General features: G+C 35.9%; 1 protein-coding gene across 1 annotated transcript in view; it reads right to left on the reverse strand.

The window, feature by feature from the left end:
- The window catches only part of LOC117432002 (otogelin-like), a 54,869-nt gene that overhangs the window by 17,737 nt on the left and 16,046 nt on the right, over positions 1-21,086 (reverse strand). Inside the window, exons 18-29 of the mRNA XM_059001784.1 lie at positions 20,802-20,845; positions 20,304-20,469; positions 9,925-10,032; positions 8,631-8,769; positions 7,887-8,021; positions 7,533-7,679; positions 7,014-7,133; positions 6,489-6,605; positions 3,782-3,938; positions 3,429-3,455; positions 2,899-3,066; positions 1,934-2,212 (exon numbers count right to left, since the gene is read on the reverse strand). Of these exons, the coding sequence (XP_058857767.1) occupies positions 1,934-2,212; positions 2,899-3,066; positions 3,429-3,455; positions 3,782-3,938; positions 6,489-6,605; positions 7,014-7,133; positions 7,533-7,679; positions 7,887-8,021; positions 8,631-8,769; positions 9,925-10,032; positions 20,304-20,469; positions 20,802-20,845 (1,607 nt within the window). The remainder of the gene's footprint in view (positions 1-1,933; positions 2,213-2,898; positions 3,067-3,428; positions 3,456-3,781; positions 3,939-6,488; positions 6,606-7,013; positions 7,134-7,532; positions 7,680-7,886; positions 8,022-8,630; positions 8,770-9,924; positions 10,033-20,303; positions 20,470-20,801; positions 20,846-21,086) is intronic.

Here is a 21,086-nt window from a genome sequence, read left to right on the forward strand (position 1 = left end):
GCCCACAAAGCAACTTTATTTCAGTGCAGACACTACTTTCTAGATAATGTCAGGTGCATAAGAGAGAGTTGCAAAACAAAGAAAGTTTAGAATAAATATACAAAGCTGTAATGTAAAATGCATACACTGCCCTCTACTGTTCCTACGAGTATTTTAATACTCGTTTCAACCTTCATGTCTTGCTTGGTCTCTACAATTTAAAACACATTTAAAACAGGATTGTCACTGAATTTACACAAGAAGGACAATTCTGAAAGAACACTTGAACTGTTAATATTACATAACTAGTACCAAACAACGGTGTCATAGCTTTCTGTCCATTAACTTTGCAAGTTGTTATTAGTTTTGTAAGTTTTATTTTACTTTCAAAATAAATTGTCCCATTATATCTATACAAAGTTTTATATAGTTTTAAACAACATCAGCCAACCATAATGATTGTTTTTACCACATTTACAGTAAATTAAAGAACATTTTGTTTTCTAAACTTTCTCTAAGCTTAGATTGTGTATTTAAAACAGGACAGCAAACCCTTATAGGAAAAACAGTTTCACGAACATCAAGCCGTTAAATTAATTAAAACAGGACAATCAGTCTAATAGCTGTAAGAGTGAGTTGGGGCTGTCAGGAGATTCCCTATTATTCTGTCCGGAAGACTCATCCTTTCTATCCTCTGGGATTGCTGCTCCCCCAATGGACCTTCTCTGATCTAATATGCCAGGCATTTACAGCAGTCAGCAGGAAATCCAATCTCTTTTGCCTCTGCACTCTGGAGCTGGTGTAACTTTTCCATTAACTAAAACAAATGCTGCTGTATTTTTAGACTGTGTAATTACCCTGCCTCAGCAGACCAGGCCTGCAGAAGTGTGTTGGGGAAAGGTTTGACTCCCATGTTGCTTTGCTTATACATCTCAGAAATCTGAGCCCTCGGATGTGGTGATTAATGAAATGCCTCACGATCATTTGATCTGATCCTTCTTGCTGAGGTAAATTGTTTTAGTTTTCCACTGACATAGATCAGATTTTTGGCATAAAGAGTTGGAGAGCGAGGTTTTTACATTTGAAACGGCATACCAGTTTGTGTTAGTGCATCACCACTGAGGATTGCAACTTGGTTTTAGGCCACTACCCCTTACCCCTTCCGTCAAGATTAAAGAGAAGACTGAGTTCTTCCTAGTGCCTTTTTAGAAGGGGCTTGACTTCAATGTTTTTTTTAACATCCAAGACTTAGCTGCAGTCCATGCATGCCGCCTCTCAAGATCTCAACATCCCCATGATTAAAGACATTTGCCGGTGGACAACAGGCATTTGGCATTGACAAAACCTGTCATTTCTGTGGAGTTGGAGTGTGCCAGTCAACAGCTGCATCGGACTGCCTTTACAATGCAATTCAAAACATAAGCAGACTCACAATGCATTGATTGTTTTGTTAACAGAAGACTATGAAACATATACCAGTGGGTGACTTTGTCTCAATGCAGTCCTTGTTCTATATCTTAAATGTCAAAGGACCGACTGTAAGATGCTGTTACAGTACTTTTCAAGTACAATATTTAGATCCTCATTGTCCTCAAAGCTGTTTTCAAAATACTAACAAATGGACGATAGACTCCTTTTCCTCTTTACTTTCTTTATAAGGTTGTTGCATGTTTTAAATGTTCTTGATTTGTATCTAATATTACATATTTTAAAGCCCCTGTTCCTTATAATTTTGAATATAACACCATCTGCAAACTTTTGGATATTCTTAAAGTTACCAGTAGTACTACTGCTGCGGGCATGATGTTTGTTTGACTGTCTGGTTATTTTTTTGCACATCAGATTTTTTCTTTTTCTTTTACAATGTCAGTTTTCACAATGACATCCAGCCCTAACCCTAACCCTAACCCATCTCATCCATGACAAGAAAAATAGTGCTAATTATTTTACTGACCTTCAAGTTTAAAAAGGGTTGCCTGCCTGAAGCCTACAGAGTGGTTATATTTCATTAGGTGAATGGAAGACAACATGTAGTGAACAAAGAACCCAGGTTTCATGTAGGACTCAAAGGAATCGTAGCCTGCAAGCCAAGTGTCCTTATGAATAATAAACGTAGACGCCTCTTGAAATTGGTCACTCTCTTCCCACTTGGTCACACGGAGGTATCCATTGGGTCCCAAATGCAGGAAATAATTTGGCCTTTCCGCAGCCTCTAATGAAACTAGGGTTGTATCTGAGAAGAAAAAAATATATATTTAAAAAGCAAAAACGTCTCTATTGGCAAGTGTTTTTTTTTTTTAAATGGTGTTATAGTTGAACGTGAGATTCAGTTAGAAAGTAATACAAAGTTTATGTAATGCAGCACCCTAATTTTATACTACAGATCAGAAACAGCTATCTTGAAAGTAGAAAATAGATTACATACTGTATATCATGTCTATAGGTAGGGACACCTGTTATACATGACTTATAGAGGAATACATATTCAGAGGTAGAATATCAATCATCATGAATATATTTCTGTTAGATAGGCCTTGCATGTTGTTAGACAATGGCCAGATTACACATTATTGGGACATACTGGCAGCAACATATTTTTCTCTCTTTTTGTTTTTGAGTTTTCCCTGTGTTAAAACCTGAACAGTTGCCTTCTTAAGATGAAATCGTTACACATAACCTATTTGATCTATGTAATTAAATGCTGTTGATTTCTTGTCCTTTCATTCACTTTTTATTTTAAATGTGTCAGCAGAGTCATGTGTCATGTAAACTGGATCCCTGAAAACCAGAATCACCCAGCCCATAAAATACAGGAGGGAGTTATACTCTTATTTACTACTTGAAAATTGCACATATGTTCTCAGTGTGCACAATGCAATGACATGCCATGATGAGGAGTGTGAATGAATGTGTGCTCACCATGTGGTTTGGACCTGGACAATCCTGGGGTCAGCATAAAGAGCACGGCCACTCCTGGAATGGAGACAGCTCCCTGTACTGGGAAAGCAGCAGCGCCAGAGAAATGGGCTGCCAAGACTGTTTCACTCTCCAAGTAAGTGACTAGTTTGTAAGGGCCTTTTCCCAGAACTAGGGGGAAAAGTAATGTGTTACTGTATGCCACAGCATCATTCTTTTCAAGTAACTTGGTTGTTATTTTGGATATCAGAAATCCCTTCTCAAATAGAAATGTATTAACATCTTTGACTTGGGATTTTCTTTTACAACATAAATTGAGAGCAGCATCATTTTAGAAATAAAGATCTACTGCCCTCTAGAGGTCTGACAGCAATTCTCTAGCTATTGTCTCCTGCTGCAGGTTCCACCTTTTGTAAAGCAATTGTCTTCCATAATAAATATAGTTAGATGTTGAAAAATATCTAGAAAATGCACATTTGATAATAAATATGTATAATAGATTGATGACTGAATAATAATATTTAAAAAGTTACCTTTGTTGTAAAATTCACAGTCGTACGCTGCAAAAGACAAAAAGAGAATATTTTGTATGTGTTGAATGTTGCTAACATACTGAATTTTTTATTTTTTATTTTTACGATATACATTTTTATATAGGGAATTCCAGCTAAACATTTTACAATAATAATAATAATAATAATAATAATAATAATAATAATAATAATAATAATTCACAAAAATATGAAAAATAACAGGAATGACAACAGAAGTAACAGCAGATACACAAATTATCATGCAGTTTCAAGATATGGCAGACCAGCTACCTTGGGTAGTTTTTCCAGTTGATATTCTAAGCAGTCAGTAAACTAGCTTCAGTAATGCTTACGGCAGACAGTGGGTGATCGCCAGTCGACAGTTATTCCTTGTTGACAGCAGCGATGTGCGTAGGCCGAGACGCTGGTGCAAAAACATTCACAGTCCCCCCCACGATTACAGCCACAGGTGTCAGTGAGGCAGTTCATATAAAACCAGGTGACATCAACCTGTTAAAAAAGGTCAGACATGTCATTTCTGTGTAGGTTTGCTATTGTGAGACTTCGTAGATGATGAACTACTGGTATATATACATTTCATGAAAAGATAATTATTCAAATATTTTTCCATCAATGTTTATTCAGGTGGAGAGCACCAGTATATTAGACAGCCTGCAATATATCAGGAAAGCATTTTAACTCCTACAGTGTTAATCCTAGAAAGAGCCTTACATGATAAATGAAGTAAGTTATCTGGTCAGTGCAAGCAACATATTTTCTTGTTTGGGTGTTTCTGTGAAAGCTTGTGTGGCTTAAAACTTGTGATCGTCTTGTTGGATTGATCTGAAATGTTGTACAGTATATGTTTCATAATGTTGGGGGGGTTAATAATAGATCTAAAATGATTTGCAAGTGTGCATTGGTGTGAATTGCTGTGTTAGACAAACATCCTTGTAGGTACTGTGCTAACAAAAGTAGGCACCTGAAATCTATTTCAGGTTAAGGTTGTCTATCATATAAAGTTGGCATTCTTTGAATGGTTCAGCAAGAGGAGATGGTCTTATGCATATTAATACTTCTCCTAGTCCTGGGTTCTGGACTAACCAGATTAAACAAGCCTGATGGCCTCAGCTCAACCCTGGACCCACACCACCAAACCAACACTTGAAAACAGCTGAACCAGCAAAGAATGATTCCCCACTTCATCCAGAAGTGGGTGGTCCCTCCCCCCAGGTCAGGGCTGAGGCGTGTTGCCAAGCAGAGTCACAGACTAGGGAAGTCCACGCTGCAGCTGCCCTCAAGTTACCAGCGTTTGTCAAATGGATGAATGACATATTAAAACATTTTAAGACAGGTTGCTTTACCCAAATGCAAGCAAGCAAGCAGGACATTCGTATTAGCAGCAGCATCCATTGTATCAAACTTTACATTAAAGAGGGTGAATGGTCAGAGAGTAACAAGGTTACGAATGTTTGATAAAAATGATTGATAAAGATTTGCAAGCTGGAATGCCTGCTGCGGAGAAACTGGTCCATACCTGTGTCTCGTCCAGACTTGACTACTGTAATGCCCTGCTTGTTGGGGTTGCCAAGAACACCCTAAACAAACTGCAGTATGTTCAAAACTCAGTAGCCAGGGTTTTGACTAGGGTGATCATATTACCCCTGTTCCCATGAATGTCACTAACAATTTTACATATTGTATAATTCTTTGTATTACATGTTGCATAAAATGTCAAATTAATAAACATGTCTGTACTCAGTTAAGTGACCCAGAGTTTCTCTTTATTGTGTTAGAAAAAGCCTTTATAGGTTCACACCACAGAGCTGCATTCCGGAAGTACACCGCTCAGAAGCTTCAGCATTTTACTCTGAGTCACATTCACTAGACTTGGGGCTTATCAAAGAGTCTTTTAATTTAAACCTATGAAGGATCCATTTCCATGTTGGTATGTAAGCCCTGTACTGTGAAGTATAAACTCCATACTTTTGTGCTTATGGTGGGGGTGGACATCTGATATGTGTCCTAAAACCAGCTCTCAGTGGTCATACAGTGCAACCTAGTGAACTGCATGCATTAGCAGTGTCTCTGCCTCATGAGACGTTCTTCCCAGACAGGTCGCTATGTACACCTACAGTAATCCCAAATTCCTGCCTAAGCTTGTTCTGAATATCTATCGCAGGTTAGGGTGTTCTAATAGAGCACAGTACCAACTAGAAATAGAAAAAGAAAAAGCTTGTTCTGCTTTATAATACGTATTCAAACCGATTTGTCCAGGTGACAATCTAATACACCACAAAAGAGTCATATTTAACGTTGTGATGGGACTGGTTAAAACAACTGACAGAGCTATAGTGTGTGTGTGTACAAAAAGGAACTGCAGTTTTAAGACCCCTCCTCCTCTAAAGACTGAGGATTTATGAGTGACAAAGTCCATGTTCTGCTTGAGTTGATACGATTGGATATGGTTGAAACAGCTGTTTAGGTTCTTAGGTTTCTGGCAAAGATACCCACATATGAGTGAATGTTCTTGTCTTTAAAAAAGTCTCTCTCTCTCTCTCTCTCTCTCTCTCTCTCTCTCTCTCTCTCTCTCTCTCTCTCTCTCTCTCTCTCTCATAATTAAAGAGATCACTATATCCTATGTGATTACATTGGAGCCTTCAAGGTCTATTTAGTAATGGTAAGAACTATTGTGAAACTTGCTCTTAACTTTAAATGGACAATTATTGTAATAGTACCAAGCCCTTGTGCTAATTTCTAAACCTCTTGCTTCAAAGATTCAGTTTGTAGAAGTGACTGAAACGGTTGGTAAGTAAGTCGGTATGTGGAACAAATAACAAGCCTGGTAAATAATGATCTGAGCAGAAACAGCAACAGAGAATATAGAGAACAGATAACAGGATTTTAAACAGGGAAGACATTAAATATTCTGACATTTTAGATGCTCTAAACTACCCCTTTAAATATAACAAACAGACCATTTAAGCCCAACACAATTTAATACAAAACATGCAATTGCAGGTTTTAAAACATTTTTTAAGCATTATTACTTATACTCACCACTGGGTGGCAGGCTTGAAAAACTTCACTCAGCAATATCCCACATTCCCTCTTGGCAAATGGCTCCCTCAGAGGGTTCATGCTGCAAGGGTTGCGGATATCGGGGCTGTTCACACACTAATTGGAAAACAAAAACACTGGAAAGTCAACAAAAAAGGGGCACTTTAAAAAATGAGTTTTTAAGACCTGCAAAAGTATAGTATAATTAATATGCCATACACTTTAAAACATTTGAATCTTAAAGAAACTAAATAGAATTACAAATGTGTTTTACTGGTGATGTATAGTATACTACTCAGAAAGAGATCAATTATTTATTGAATTGTGAATTGATCGAAATTGAAAATATGATCATTTATGCGGAAAAGGAGGGGGGGGGGCAGAAGACCACATTTCTCGTGACACCAGCTCCTGGTACAGTAATGCTGCAGGCTTGTACATCCCAACACTGAGTTGAGTTGCATGATCCTTAGCTAATCTGAAGTGATATAATATAAGCACAACTCTGTTCAGATGCATTGTTACCTCTGCAGCTGTCCAGCTGTTCCCAAACTCCTGCGCTGTTGCAGATTCAATGTTTTCAGGACTTCTCATTTCATTTACTGTCTTCAGGTCAAAATTCCCACAGAGTCCAGTCAGTTTACCCTTAAAAAAAGTAATGTCAGCAATATTAACCTTTGCAATGTTTTCCTTCATAACAACAAAAGGATAATGTAGTTAATTAAACTATATCCCTGACCCATTGTCTCTCCTGTTCTGTGGCCTGTATTACCATCAGCTTCGATAACATGCATACAAGCTTTCTCTAAAACCAGAGAAAAACCTTCACCATGTAAAATGATGTTTTCCTCAATTTGGTCAGGATGCTTCCCTGCTTTAAAAGTACAAGACTGCTCTTTATTAACCTTTGTAGTCTTCAAAATCAAAATAACTTTTGCATGTTTTCTTTGGACCAGGTAGTGATCCAGTTAATTGACAATCCAGACAGTATAATCAGCTCTGTACTGTACTATGAAATGAATGAATGAATGAATGAATGCTCACCTGCCAGCGAGGTCCAACCTGGATGTGTATGGTTGTTTTTCTGTCCCAAAGCACAGTAACATCTTCGGTAGGGATATGGACAATGGTGTAATAACCTGCTTGCCATATAAACACAGGCTGCCTCTTATCTATCAGACTTGAGGGGTTCTGTTCAGGAAGTGATACATAATTAAGACTGGTAGAATGGTAAACACAAATCCCAATGAGCCTGTTATTTCTTTATAGTCAATACCTGCATTTTAATTGGAAGATATTTAACAAAAATAGCTCAGAAGTAAGACATTGAAAATGGACATCTAGTTCATTGAAGTTTTATTTATGGCTATGTGTTATAGATGAAGTACTACAACTTACTGGTTTTCCACTGTCATTGTCAAACACAATGAATGACCTCCCGATGTTGATTAATAATGATTTCCTACAGATGACTCCACTTTCATAGCAATCCACATTTTCTGCAGCAACGCTCATAGTTAAGTCGATATTACTCTGTAGGAAAAAAAAAGAAAATAAAAAACTAGATATATAGCAAGAAACAAGATAAGGTTGTGTGTGTGTGTTTATTTTAATAATCTAATCAGTGTTAGATCTAAATATTGCTGCTCTTTAACTCTGTATTGATCCAGCTGGGGATTTCTTTATTTCATTTAAACTTTATTTATACCTCAAAACAGATTTTTGTTTCAAAAGTTTTAAACAATTTATGAGATTTGGCCCCAATGTTTAATAATTGCCCATACAAAGGTTTCCCAGAGTAAAAACAGCAAAGTGTGATAAAGCGTAGAGAATGCATGGTAAAGCATGTGCAAGCATTGTAAAGCACAGTGAGGTATGGTAAAGCATATTTAAAACATGGCACACCAACTATGGTAAATGCATAGTATAACCACAGGAAAAAGCATGGTAAAAATGAAAGAATATCGTGCAAACATACCATTGTAAACTTTTATAACGGTAATTACATTTGTCTACTATACCATCATATTTTATATAGTAAAAAAAAATACATAGAACCTAAAATGCTCTATGTGATTACATTCTGTACTGTGTACTGTTCTGTGTAACTGAAATAGGAGCAAGTTTCCTCATAGTTCTTACCTTTACTAAATAGACCTTGCAGGCTCCAATGTAATCAAATAGGAGTCCATCAAAAGTCCTGTAGTGGCGGTCTCCGTAAGCTGTGCACATTGATGGGCATGGGTGGAAGATGCATTGAAATGATCCATGCTGGCAAACACTAAAAGGCGTATTATTATTCTTCAAACCTTTGCAAATCTGACAGAAAGCCCAGTTTTAACCAAATAATGCTAAAACTCCTGTCATTTTTAATGGATCTGTAAAGAACTTCCTTTACAGCGAGGATACAATTATCAACAAAAAGTGTAGAGGTGATTGCCAAATGTTGAATCACCATTTCATACTTCATTAAGCTGTCATCCTTATCTTTTCTTCTTACACTGCTGCAAGAATCTCCAAGATGAAAGGGAAAGATTGACTTTCTCTATGACTGTGTTCACTGTGAAATCATTTACTGTATCCCCAGAAGGAAAAGTCAAGTCACAAGAAAAACAGACAATAATACCAGGGCTGTTTCTAAAAACTCAGCAGGCCTGAAGCTTTTACAGCAGACAAAGGGACTGGGTGATCAAGTGACCTTCCCCAGTTAGTCTGTGCAATCTGGGTTCAAATCAAGCCCAAGCAGGAAATGCTTTTCAAAAAAATTTAAACTGTTAAATGCTATATTATTTGTAGTAAATCAAAGAAAACATATATTAAAACACACAAAGAATGAACAGTAAATAATACATAAAACATGTTAGATTTGTTTCACTAGCAGGAAAATATTCTAGAACAGTGGTCCTTTCTTAAACTTTGGAGGTTCGTTATTACATGGTAATGAAGCAATGCCATTATCGCTATTATACTACAACCTTTTAAAGTTATTTATTTATTTACCTCAACTTGTCTGGCATAATCATTGTAGTCCAATGAATGTAACACTGTAACATTACTATATTAAATAAATGTGTTATCATTACAGTACTGTGAAAAATAGACTCATCATCTCATACCACTCTTTCAGCAGTCTCGTAGGTAAAAAAAAAAAAAAAAAGCTTCAGATTTGCTGGCTGGCTGGTTAAAGTGATCACTTCTCTGGCAAATTTAGTGGATTTGCAAACTAAAATTAAAATTAGGAGTACAGTTTACCTAAGGGTAACAGGAGGTCCACACCTTGGTACCACCAGGGGCTGCATATTACAAGGACCACTGTTTTAGATGCAGGATTTATGTTTCAAATTGAGATTTCTCTGAATTCTTTTTAGGTACAAAATATCATGCTGTCAAAACATATAAGCATACCATTGATTATAATAACTGGGTGTATACTTACCAGTTGTGACATGGAGAAGTTACTTTGTCCCCAGGATAATATTCTTTTCCTTTCCACAAACATGGACACGCAATAGGTTCAAAGCATTCATCACCATGTTTCAAAAACCTAACAAATGAAAACAGAATAAATAATATTAATTAAATTAAGTCCTGTTGTTCATGCATTGGCCAAGGAGTACTGTGTTAGTAAAACCACATGGATTATCAAAATGAGTCTTTTTGGGTTTCTCAATGAACCTAAAAAAGTTGAGATATTTGATTGAGGGGCTTGTCTAAGTAGCCTTACATTTTTTTTTTTTTTACTCGTTTTAGTGTAAAAACAACAACAAAAAAAGCAATTCAATAAGAATTTGATTCAAGTATTAAGAAAGCATCCAAAAATTAAATAACAATAATACGAATATAAAAATATGAATATAAGTTATTTAAGAAAAACAGAGAATTTTTTTTTTGTGAGAGTAACAAACTCTGAATCAAATGTTCTTGGTTTCATGTCACAATTTATTTTGTTTCCAAAATGTTATAGACATACCCGATACTAACCTTGTAATATTCAGAAGTGAAATATTCCCACTGCCATGTTCACAGACAATAAAGCAACACATTCACAAGAGTCAGAACAAATCAAAGGTTCATCTGCGTAATGTTACACCCGAGATAAAGCGGTGTTAACAGGGTTCTTTATTATCAGGCCAAAAAAACAGATCAAAGAATCTGTAACAATTCATCATTTAGCTACTAAACCATCTGATTATTATCTTTCTATTTAAGTAATATTTTACAAAATAATTAAAAAGTAGATGTACATTGCAGATGTGAGCTATTGCCAATGTATTTCTGTTCACAAATGTTTTATTTAGATTCTCCGATGTTCTTAGGTGCATATATGTGTTAGGGCAGCAGTGTGGAGTAGTGGTTAGGGCGCTGGACTCTTGACCAGAGGGGCGTGGGTTCAATCCCTGGTAGGGGACACTGCTGCTGTACCCTTAAGCAAGGTACTTTCTTATTTTTTAAGGTACTTGCTCAAGGGTACCCCAGTAAAAAAAAAAGGTGCTCCAGTTAAAAAATAAAAAAATATATATAAATGAGTAATTGTATGTAAAAATAATGTGATATCTTGTAACAATTGTAAGTCGCCCTGGATAAGGGCGTCTGCTAAGAAATAAATAATGAATACAGCCCAATATGCTGTACTTTTTAAATTTTCATTGAGATAAGAAATTAAGTGTCTTAATTAAGAATGAATTCATGCCTGCCGCAGCAGTCATTATCTGTTATATACAGTAATTGACCTTGGCGACAGTTATATCTCCCAAACCAAATGCAAGTGTACTTAATGAAAGACAAGGACATTATCTACAGGAAATGACTGCTGCAGAGGGTACTAATGATATAATAAGCCAAACTAATGTTTTTCTTGCATGCAGACAATGTGTTTTAAGGTTATATCGCAGGGTGCTTGAAATTGATGTCGCTTTTTAAAGAGATTTTCCAGACTTTAAAGTCCTTTTAGTTGGAGAGCACTTTAAAATAATGGTCTCTCTACTCAAAACCTGATTGGCTAAGATGTGTAAGGTTTATAATATAAATGTGAGTAGTATTTGAAACCAATCATGAAATTCAAGAACAGGGTAAATGTGTACCATATATTTGCAAAGCAACAGTGGGCAATAGCTTCATCATTGACTTATACCAAAAAAAAAATAATAATCATCTAACTATTTCTAAGTAGCAAATGACCTGTAAAATAACTGTAGTTGAAACAAAGCAAGACTGCAATCAAATTGCATGTCTTCCAGATGGTAAAATAACAGCAAGTATCTGCTGTATTTTAGAGTACCCTTCACTAAAGAGACTTTTGCCCCAATCTTAATTGAACTTTAATGGAAATAAACAAACCAGTTATTGAATTGATCTAAAATTGTAGTGGTTCTAAATAATGTTGTTGTTTAAATCATAAAAATAATAATGATGTTCTGTAATTCATGATTTGACATATTTGTACAGACAAAAATACACGTAGGAGACTCACAATGCTAGTAAGGCGTTTGGCTTTCAGTCATGGATGTGATACACAGATTGTGGTGATATTTAGATCTGCTGATGTTTCCATCAATTGAATACACCCCAATGACTCTAAAGTTGTTTGCTCCTACGTTTGTAAGGTGGTTTTCCCCTTTTCATAGATGACAAAACCTGACTAGTTCTCACCCACACCCCTATCCCCACAAAATACAAAGCTGTACATTCAGTACATATCACTTCAAAAGAAATGGAAAGGTGCTGAAGTATAAAAATGCATTTGGCTACAGTCGCTTTATCTTGTACACTAAAACACAGCATTTTTACAATAATGGCTTCTTGTAAAGGGCTTAATAAAATAGATGCAAACCTGTTCCAGCTAATTATAAATTAATTTCTACAAAACTGTTCATTTAATTTTATGGTTGACGGCTTTTTAATGAAGAATAACATCCCCCACCCCCAAACCTGTAGCTGACTTTTCTAGTGTACATTGGTTTTACCAGTTATTAAATCTGTAAAGAATTTTACAATATGGAAGTGAAGAAAGGTGTTCATGTTGTAGGTGACTCATTTTGCACCACTTTTGCCAACTAATTAACTGGGTTTACAGTTTGGGAATACTATTAGGGGTTCAATATTAAACAATGTAACATGTATGTTTATTTTATGAGGCAACAGCTTACACAGGATGGCCAGGATGAAGTGAGCAAATTGCAGAACTGCCAAATTTATTTACCATCGCTAACTCCATTTACCCTGTGGAATTCCGTAACAAGAAAACAAAACAATTAATGTTTGTCTTCATGCAACACAGGGTAGTAATCACATTGATCACTTTATTAAAAAAATCCCCCAAAAACATGACTAAATTGTACCCTACCTCTAGTAATGTAATTGTGTAGGCTAGTGTACCAGGATACAGAAATAACAATAGGCTTTTAAAAATATATAAAACCAACTCTACCTTAACTAAGGTAGCATTGAGGTGCCCATGATTAAGGTTAATCATGCCAAATATGTTTTAAATGTATATCAAGTCAGGGTATAATGGTTTAATAAAGCAAATGGAATATACAACATTAAAAAAAAAGTATAACTGTTAATTTTAATACATGCCTGATAACTATTCCAATATAAAGCTATCTTCTTGTAAATCTACCCACATTCCACAAACATGCTTGACTAACATTACACGGTTTAGGTCAGTTTTCTGCAGTTGAGATAAGAAATATATTCGTTTATTGAAATTAAAATCTTAAGAAACCATTAGCTCTCCACCAAAAATGGCACACAGCATTTTGCACAGTGTACAACCTTATCAGCAGAGAAACTATTCAGCCACTTGATCCAAGCTGGAGTTTCCAATTACCTGCTCTAATCCTCGATAAATGACTTGGCTACCTCACTCCAATCACATCGACCATAACAGCAAACAGCATCCATGAATTATTTATTTAAATAGTTTGTGAAATTACAATTGCTTTAATGAATTGCACACCCTTTCTTTCTTGTTCAAATTAAAAGGTGCTGATGCTCTAGAAGAAAGAAAAAAAACGTTTTCAGGAATTCTTTTAAGGAGCTTACCGGTCACTGATCCGACGGGCCATCTGTTTAGTGCATAAATAAGAAAAGCAGCAGTTTAGAATCGAGAGAAAAAAGCACAAATAATAACCCTGGATGAGTTACACAACTTCATTACTGCTGGAATGCTCCAGTTTTCAAATTTGATAATAAAAAGAAAGAACGTTGCATGCCAGAATTTCTCAAAGGAAATCGGTCTAAAGCCTTTGAACTGCCGCTCCTTGCACTGGCTGAACTGCAAAGGGGGGTTATAAGAAACTCCCAGCAAGAAATTTCCCTGAAGGCCATGTGGGAATATACTGTGTTGTGTTTCCCATTGTCCAATGTTACAGTTTACAAAAGCTCAGAGGTTTTAGAATTAAGTTCTTGTTCAAATAAGGTACCACACGGTAGAGCTCCCTTCAGTTACACAGCATTAACTTGCAAGAAATCTTGACAGGAACTGTACTTAAACTGATGCTTAAATTGTTTCTCCTATTTACAGTAGTGTTACACTGGATAAGCCATCAATATCCAAACATCTGTGTATTAGGATAGATCCATCATCACAAAACTCTTGGGTTTGACATTATCAGCCTGGTATCAATGACTTATCAGGGTAAATAACAGTATTTTTAAGGAATTGCTTTTTTCTAGTACAGTCCACACTGTAAGGGTATGGTCTTAGTCTAGGTGGGTCACAGAGATCATTCTGCTTTCACATGATTGTAACTGAATACTTGCATACAACGCTCATATAGCTTATATAGGTCTAGTGGATCACATGACACCTCATGTGACCAAATAAATCGCAGCCAGTGTATTCGGTTATAAATTGTGGACAAAAAGCCCATGTATTTTAAAACCTCTGTGAAAGGTGTTAAATTAAGTTTTGTATGAACTGTTGTTCCAACAGTGTAGAGCAGTTCCATGGGTACAAATCCATGTGAATATGCCCCTTTAATTGAGGTCCATGGCTTGTAGTGGAGATTTTGATACATGGAATAAATGCCACACCTTTAAAAATTGCTTCAGGTATCTTCCAACAGTTAGCCGTAATACTGGCTTCTTCAGAAGTTTGACTGCTTTAATTCTAAATGTTTCATACTTAACACAGTCATTGAACTAGGTTGGTGTTTACTTGCATTTTTGGAGAAAAATAAATCAGAAGGTTTCAGCAACTGTTCCCAGCTTCTCACTAGAAGCAATGCTAACCTCAAGTATGTGTGTGTGTGCATTGTATGTGCAGTAGGCTATATAATGGGGAGGCTAAGAATCGCACAGCGCATTGCTCTAGTGGAAACTGATGTGTCTTCTCAAATGTTTAAGGATTTTGTGCCACTATCGCATGAGTGTTGCACAATATGTTGATGGTTTTCTGCAAATGTTGCGGTTCCAAAAACACCAGGGAGTCTGTCTTGACCATGTTCATTTAACACCTACTGCATAAGAGACAAGGTGGTGGCATCGGGCACCCATTGTCATGCCCGTTGAGAAGTCACTGAGATCCTTATTTTTTATAATTGAGTTGCACACAACTCTCACACAACTTATATAGCTCTAGTAAATCAGATGGCATGTCACATGACCATATTCATTTGCATGCATTCAGATTAGGGTACTTTGTAATTTTTCAGCCAGACAGTGTACAAGTGTTAACAAGTACACATATTCCTGTTTTGAGGTACGGGTGATTAAATAGCAACTGCTTTGGTACTACAGTATGACTAACATTAAGTACAAGTACGGTTCCTGTCAACTCCATTTGTCATCAACTTTATTAATTTGTTTTACATCCTTTCTCATACTTTTGCAGGATATGTCATGAGAATGGACCTGGAGGATAACATTTTAGAATGAGAGGAGAGAGGTAAAATACGTAAGACCTCCCTAATTAGTGTGAAAAGCAGAGGGAAACCAAAAATATTTTTCATTCCTTGACGTTTCTCACGGTACTCCAGAACACTTTTTTTTTTAAACATTTTTAAACAAAAATAGAGACAATACTGGTATATCTTTGTCATGCACAAAAAAATTAAAAAAAACGGTATCTAGTCACATATGAATAAAAGAGAATGCTAATAATTACACAACAGAAGCACTATTTTGATTACAGAACTTAAATCTGTGCATTTCTCAATGCAGTGTGTACTATATTTTATAATATAGGAATATTCATATCTCAAAGACAATACTTTAGATGTAAAAGCTGATGCTGCTTTCTGGTATCAAATCACATCCTATGGAATCAGGCCATCTGATCTACTGCACAGGAAGTGATTATATACCAGGTAGAAACAGCTGTATATGATAAGACACATGTAAACCAGTCTGAAACAGAAAGTTCATCTATCTAACAAAACAGGACAACAGCACAAGGATGCACTGCTCTGCATGTACCATAAACCTCTCCTTTGACTGATTTTAAAGAAATATTATAGAACAAAAAAAGAGCATAATGAAAAAGTTCTAGTTTAAGAAGTTTTTTAATATTTGTATTTGATTAAAAAACTTTACCACAGGCTTTGCAATTTCACAAGAATGCAGGAGGTTCATTCTAGACTTTATTATATTGTAGCCTCAGCGTTTATTACTGTACAATGTATTGAATCACAATGTAATTACTGGGAGATGTTATTTTATAATAATCTGCCCAGAGACTTGCCGACTCTGAGAGTATTTTGTTGTAATATATTAGTCCTTCCCTCAGGCTTCTCTGGGGTTGAAGTTCCCATCTCACAATTAAAGGGGATTACATACAAGCACTGTCTGGTTTCCAGATGACAACTCTGACAGGAGATTCCTTGACTATTCCCACATAAAAACTAACCAAGTAATTCCAACTAATTTGTCTCTGTCTCCCTAGTACTGTTAGGGAAGCCAAGACACTGCCAATTGAAAACATACTCGGCAGCCACCATAAAGAGTTTTCTTCTTAGGTATTGATATTTAATAATATTGACACATTAATTTAAATAATCCAATGCAATTAAAAATATTTCAGTATTTTAATATTTTTTATATCATTTGTATTTTAAAACTATGCTATTTTCAAAGAGTTTTAACTCATATTTTTGATGCCAAAGAAACACCTGTTTTCCAAAAACCAAACCACTAAATAAATTGATTTTGATAATTAAGCTATAATGTCAGACGCAGCGGTCATTGCCTGCTGTATAATTGGTCGTGATGACAGTTTATTGCCTGAGATTAAGTCAAGTTTCAAGACTCTAAAGTCTCAAAAGCTTCAGAGAGCATCTACTAGTGGGATAACCTGATTGGCTGAATCGTTAAGTTTATAATCAAAAAGCATAGAGTATTATACACTTTCTCAATCTTCTTACAGCAAATTGAATACTGCTTCATAAATACTTGTGGTGATAGAAATGAATGAAGATAGGGAAGGTGGATATCCAACGTCTCAGCAACTAACCTGTGTCCTCGTGAACTGGTATGCAGGCAGGAACAGTCTGGATATAAAGAGCTGCTTTTACAGACCATGGCAGAGACTGCTAATCTGAGGTGTAATACTAAACTCCATTATTTCACTCCCGGCATGACCAGCATACTGAGCAGTGCACTGGCCCTCGCTTTCCATTTAGAAATCAAAGAAATAACAGTTAGTGGGTGGACAGGATTTTTCTTTAATGCAAAGTAGAACCCCCTTAATCCAAACCTCTTTTTCTGCTTTGGAGGAGCGACCCCACAAACGTTCCATCAGTCAAACAGCTGGTGCTGCTTTATTAGCATGCCTATTTTGAATAACCTCCCAGAAACAGAAGAGGTTCTTCTGTATTACCCATGTAACTTTCAAAAATGGGTTTGCATTTATTTTGTTTCCCTCCTGCGATTTCACTAGTTGCATTAGTTACACTGTGTAATAAAACATTCTGCAGAAATGACAGCTCCTACCCTGATCCCAAACTGATTGGACTGCAATGATCAAAAACCACCCAGAGGAGTTATGCACCTCAGTGAAGTGCCCTGCACCTAGCTTAATAAATATTCACATCTTATTGTCTCTATTTGCAGTAAAAGGGGTCTTTGTAACGCTATTTGTTCTAAACTAGATGCCAGAATATCAAGTTACGGAACTTATGAAACTCTCATGACAGAATTTTTAAATTAAATAGGTTTTGCTGATGGTCAAGGTTATAAAGGCCATTTTGCTCTTTTGTTGGCTCCAAGCTTGATTAAAGTTGATATTGCATTTAAAAGGTTATACAGGAGTACTGATAGCTGCAAACTCTTTTAGAACAGTTTCATAATCAGATTTCTTAATCACTGTAGTTTATACATGCCTACACTATTGTTTTTTTAATAGAAAGGTAAGATACTCTATTCTGGTACCATTTGTCAACTATTTTTAAGAAGATTGTTTAAATAATGGAATATTTTACTGTAGTGTTAAACTATTTTGAAGATTGACACAAAACTGTATTCAGCATTTGATAGTATTCATTTTTAAACTTTAACAAAAACAAAAAAAATGTGAAGATGTATTTGCAATGTATTTGGCCAAGTCATGTGTATTGTATTTTACATATGCAAGTGGGTGGTTGCAGTAAGAGGAGCCCAGTTAGCTCTCCCTGTTTACTAAAATACTGTCTTTTGGGAATGCAAAAATAATGAAGCAAAATAGGTCAGGTTCCCGAGCTGCTTTCTCAAACAAAAGCCATTCTGTCTGGGAAAAGTAAAGTGAGAGCAAAATAGTTGCAGAAAGAAGGAAAGGGTGATGGTGGCCCCTGAAATCTATTGCTTTGGGCAGACATCTAGTTGACAAGAGGAAATTCAAATGATGTTCCTGTAAAGGAAAGTACTACAGGCCACTGTACTACAGGCCATGGTACTATTAGTATTATTACAGTAAACTCAATACATTTAATGTCAAAAGCTGTTATCTGCAGTAATAGTTTTCAAACAATTAATGTTTTCTTATTTTATCAATAGTCAGTTACATTTGTTCATAAGTAACCATACATTCTATTAAAAAAATCACCATGCTAACTAAAACACCTCACGGACATAATAAGTCTCATTTGAATAGAATCCTATTTAAAAACAAATAATTAAAATACACATGAATGTATTCCTTGTATTAGTAAATAAATAGGGTTAAATGGCCAGTTTGGTTGATAACGTACTGTGTGCTATAAAACCATCTTTTGCAAACACATTTAATATGGAATGATTAATGGGAAGGTGTCAGTGTATCACACCATAAAGACTATGGAACACTCGACTTCGTTTGTCAAGAGGAACAGAGTTGAGGATCATTATATACTCGCTGATCTAGCCACTGGGAGGTGAGAAGGTTAAAAAATGCCTTACTACAGCTCGCGTCTATTACAATCAATTTCTGATTGTGTGGCCGTAACTTGTGTACTACAGCCAGATACCCCTGAATGCATGATTTTTGTGAAATTCTATAAATTAGTAAAACTTTGTGTCCATGGCAATTTTTAGTCACTCCTGAGCTAGACAGTTATCCCAGTCTGAATGCTATAGGTCTACCGTTTTAGTCTCGAGTCTATACATTGATTGTTTATTCACACTTGTATTATGGTACATGTTCCATTACAAGATTAACGTAATGCACTGTAATGCATTCCATACTGAAGGTATGCCTAAAGTGTACTCAGCTAAACTAAGGTGCTGATTTGATTAACCTTTACCTCACCAGATGATTTTTATTTTTGGAACCTTTTACAGCACCTGGAAATCCCCCCTGAAAATCATTTCTAAAGTCCAGTGGTTTTACCATGTGACCAAAAAGGAAGTAATGTGATCTTTAGAATAGACTCTAAAACGAGTAACCCTTAAAGGTTTTGAAATTGAAGAGTGGAAAGGATTAGCTAACTCCCTCTGACATTACAAAGACATTTATACACAAAACTAGCCAACGTAACTACTGACCTTCCCAGACAGGCAATGTTCATGGATCGTTGGTACCTAAACTGATAAGTCTTCCTTTCACTGCACGCACATCAATGGTCTCACTATGCTCTGCGTCTCCACCATAAATTGGACCTGCACCAGCTTTGATCTTCCCCCACATCTAACTGAAGTGATAGCTGGTTTCCTACATGATTAACCAAAAAATGATCTAGTGATTGTGGAGGGTGTGAACCCACCTGCCAAGAAACTGGAGCATGTATAGAGGTACTGTACTAGAAATAAACTTAGTATAACAATGCAATGAGATAAAGTGATTTTTAGAAAGATGCTAAACATTCTTACAAAAATCAGGAAAAGGCACTTTTTGCGATAAACTAAAATGTCAATGATTGCAGAAGCAGGTACTTTCATACACTATTTTCAGAATCAATGAAGTTCTACTTTGATGAATAGTTGTAGACTGACAAACAAACACAAGTAAAGTGAGGAATGCCTCAGCACCATACCTCAAGTAGTTCTTTAAATAACACACAGCCACTCTAAGCTAATATCCAGATATCCTTAGAACCCATTGGTTGTAATAAATCAAGTAAACGTTCAACCAGAATACTGACATATCAGTCATCTTCTTTGGATTACGAAGCGCAGGTGGTCATTATTGTACCAACAAGTGAACCTGCTGAAATCTTTTTGAACATAAACACATCCAGAAATTATTTTAACTATACAGATGGCATGGAAGAAAAGTTGAATATGTTGCTGCAAGTCATTTCCAAAGTATTGGAGAATGCGTTATCAAAACCAGCCTTTCAATAAGTGTACCCAAACATATTTGAAACCAACAATAGCAAAGCAAATTATTTAAATATTTTTAAACTTTTTTTTCTGACTTACCCAGGTGGACAGATGCATCCAGAAACACAGTGACCATGTCCGGAGCAGGTGAGGTTCAGAAGATGGCTCTCGCATGTCCTTTCGCAGGCTACTCCTTTACTCACTGTAGAACTGTCTAAGGAATCACTGCACTTGAAATAGAACTGGCCAGGGGGGCATTTCGTATCTGCAAAACAGACATACACATAATATCTTATGTGTTATAATTATTTAAACAAGAAACATATTTATTATATTTAGGTATTCTCTTGAATCCTGCACTTATGTTTAGACACATTTTGGTTTATTATTATTATTATTATTATTATTATTATTACTTTTCTCAATTTGATTCTTCATACATATAATTCTTAAGTTTTACTTCATCATTTTGTAGCTGTAGCAACATTAGAAAACATTTTTGTTCTCTGTTCTGATATGTTTGTGTTACTAACTGCTGGCATTTTAAACATTGCCAGAGACATTGAGATACGTACTGTAAGTAAAATAAACACTTACCAAGACTGGGACCCTGGTACATCATTTGACCATCTTTACAAATTCTACAATGATTAAGAGAGTGTTAGTTCATAAAATGTTGCTTACCTAGGATGTATTGTACAGTAAATATATTACTACAGAAACTACAATATGCCATGATAAAAGCTTAATAAATGATTGTAAGGCATAATGAAAACAGAGCGGGCACTGTCAATTTCTGATTAATGTTTAAAAGGGACAGTTCATATATAATATAATAAAACCCAGGAACATTGACAAATCATGGGACAGTTGTGTAGGAAT

This window comes from Acipenser ruthenus, chromosome 27 (assembly GCF_902713425.1).
Source record: "Acipenser ruthenus chromosome 27, fAciRut3.2 maternal haplotype, whole genome shotgun sequence".
Taxonomy (NCBI): Eukaryota; Metazoa; Chordata; class Actinopteri; order Acipenseriformes; family Acipenseridae; genus Acipenser; species Acipenser ruthenus.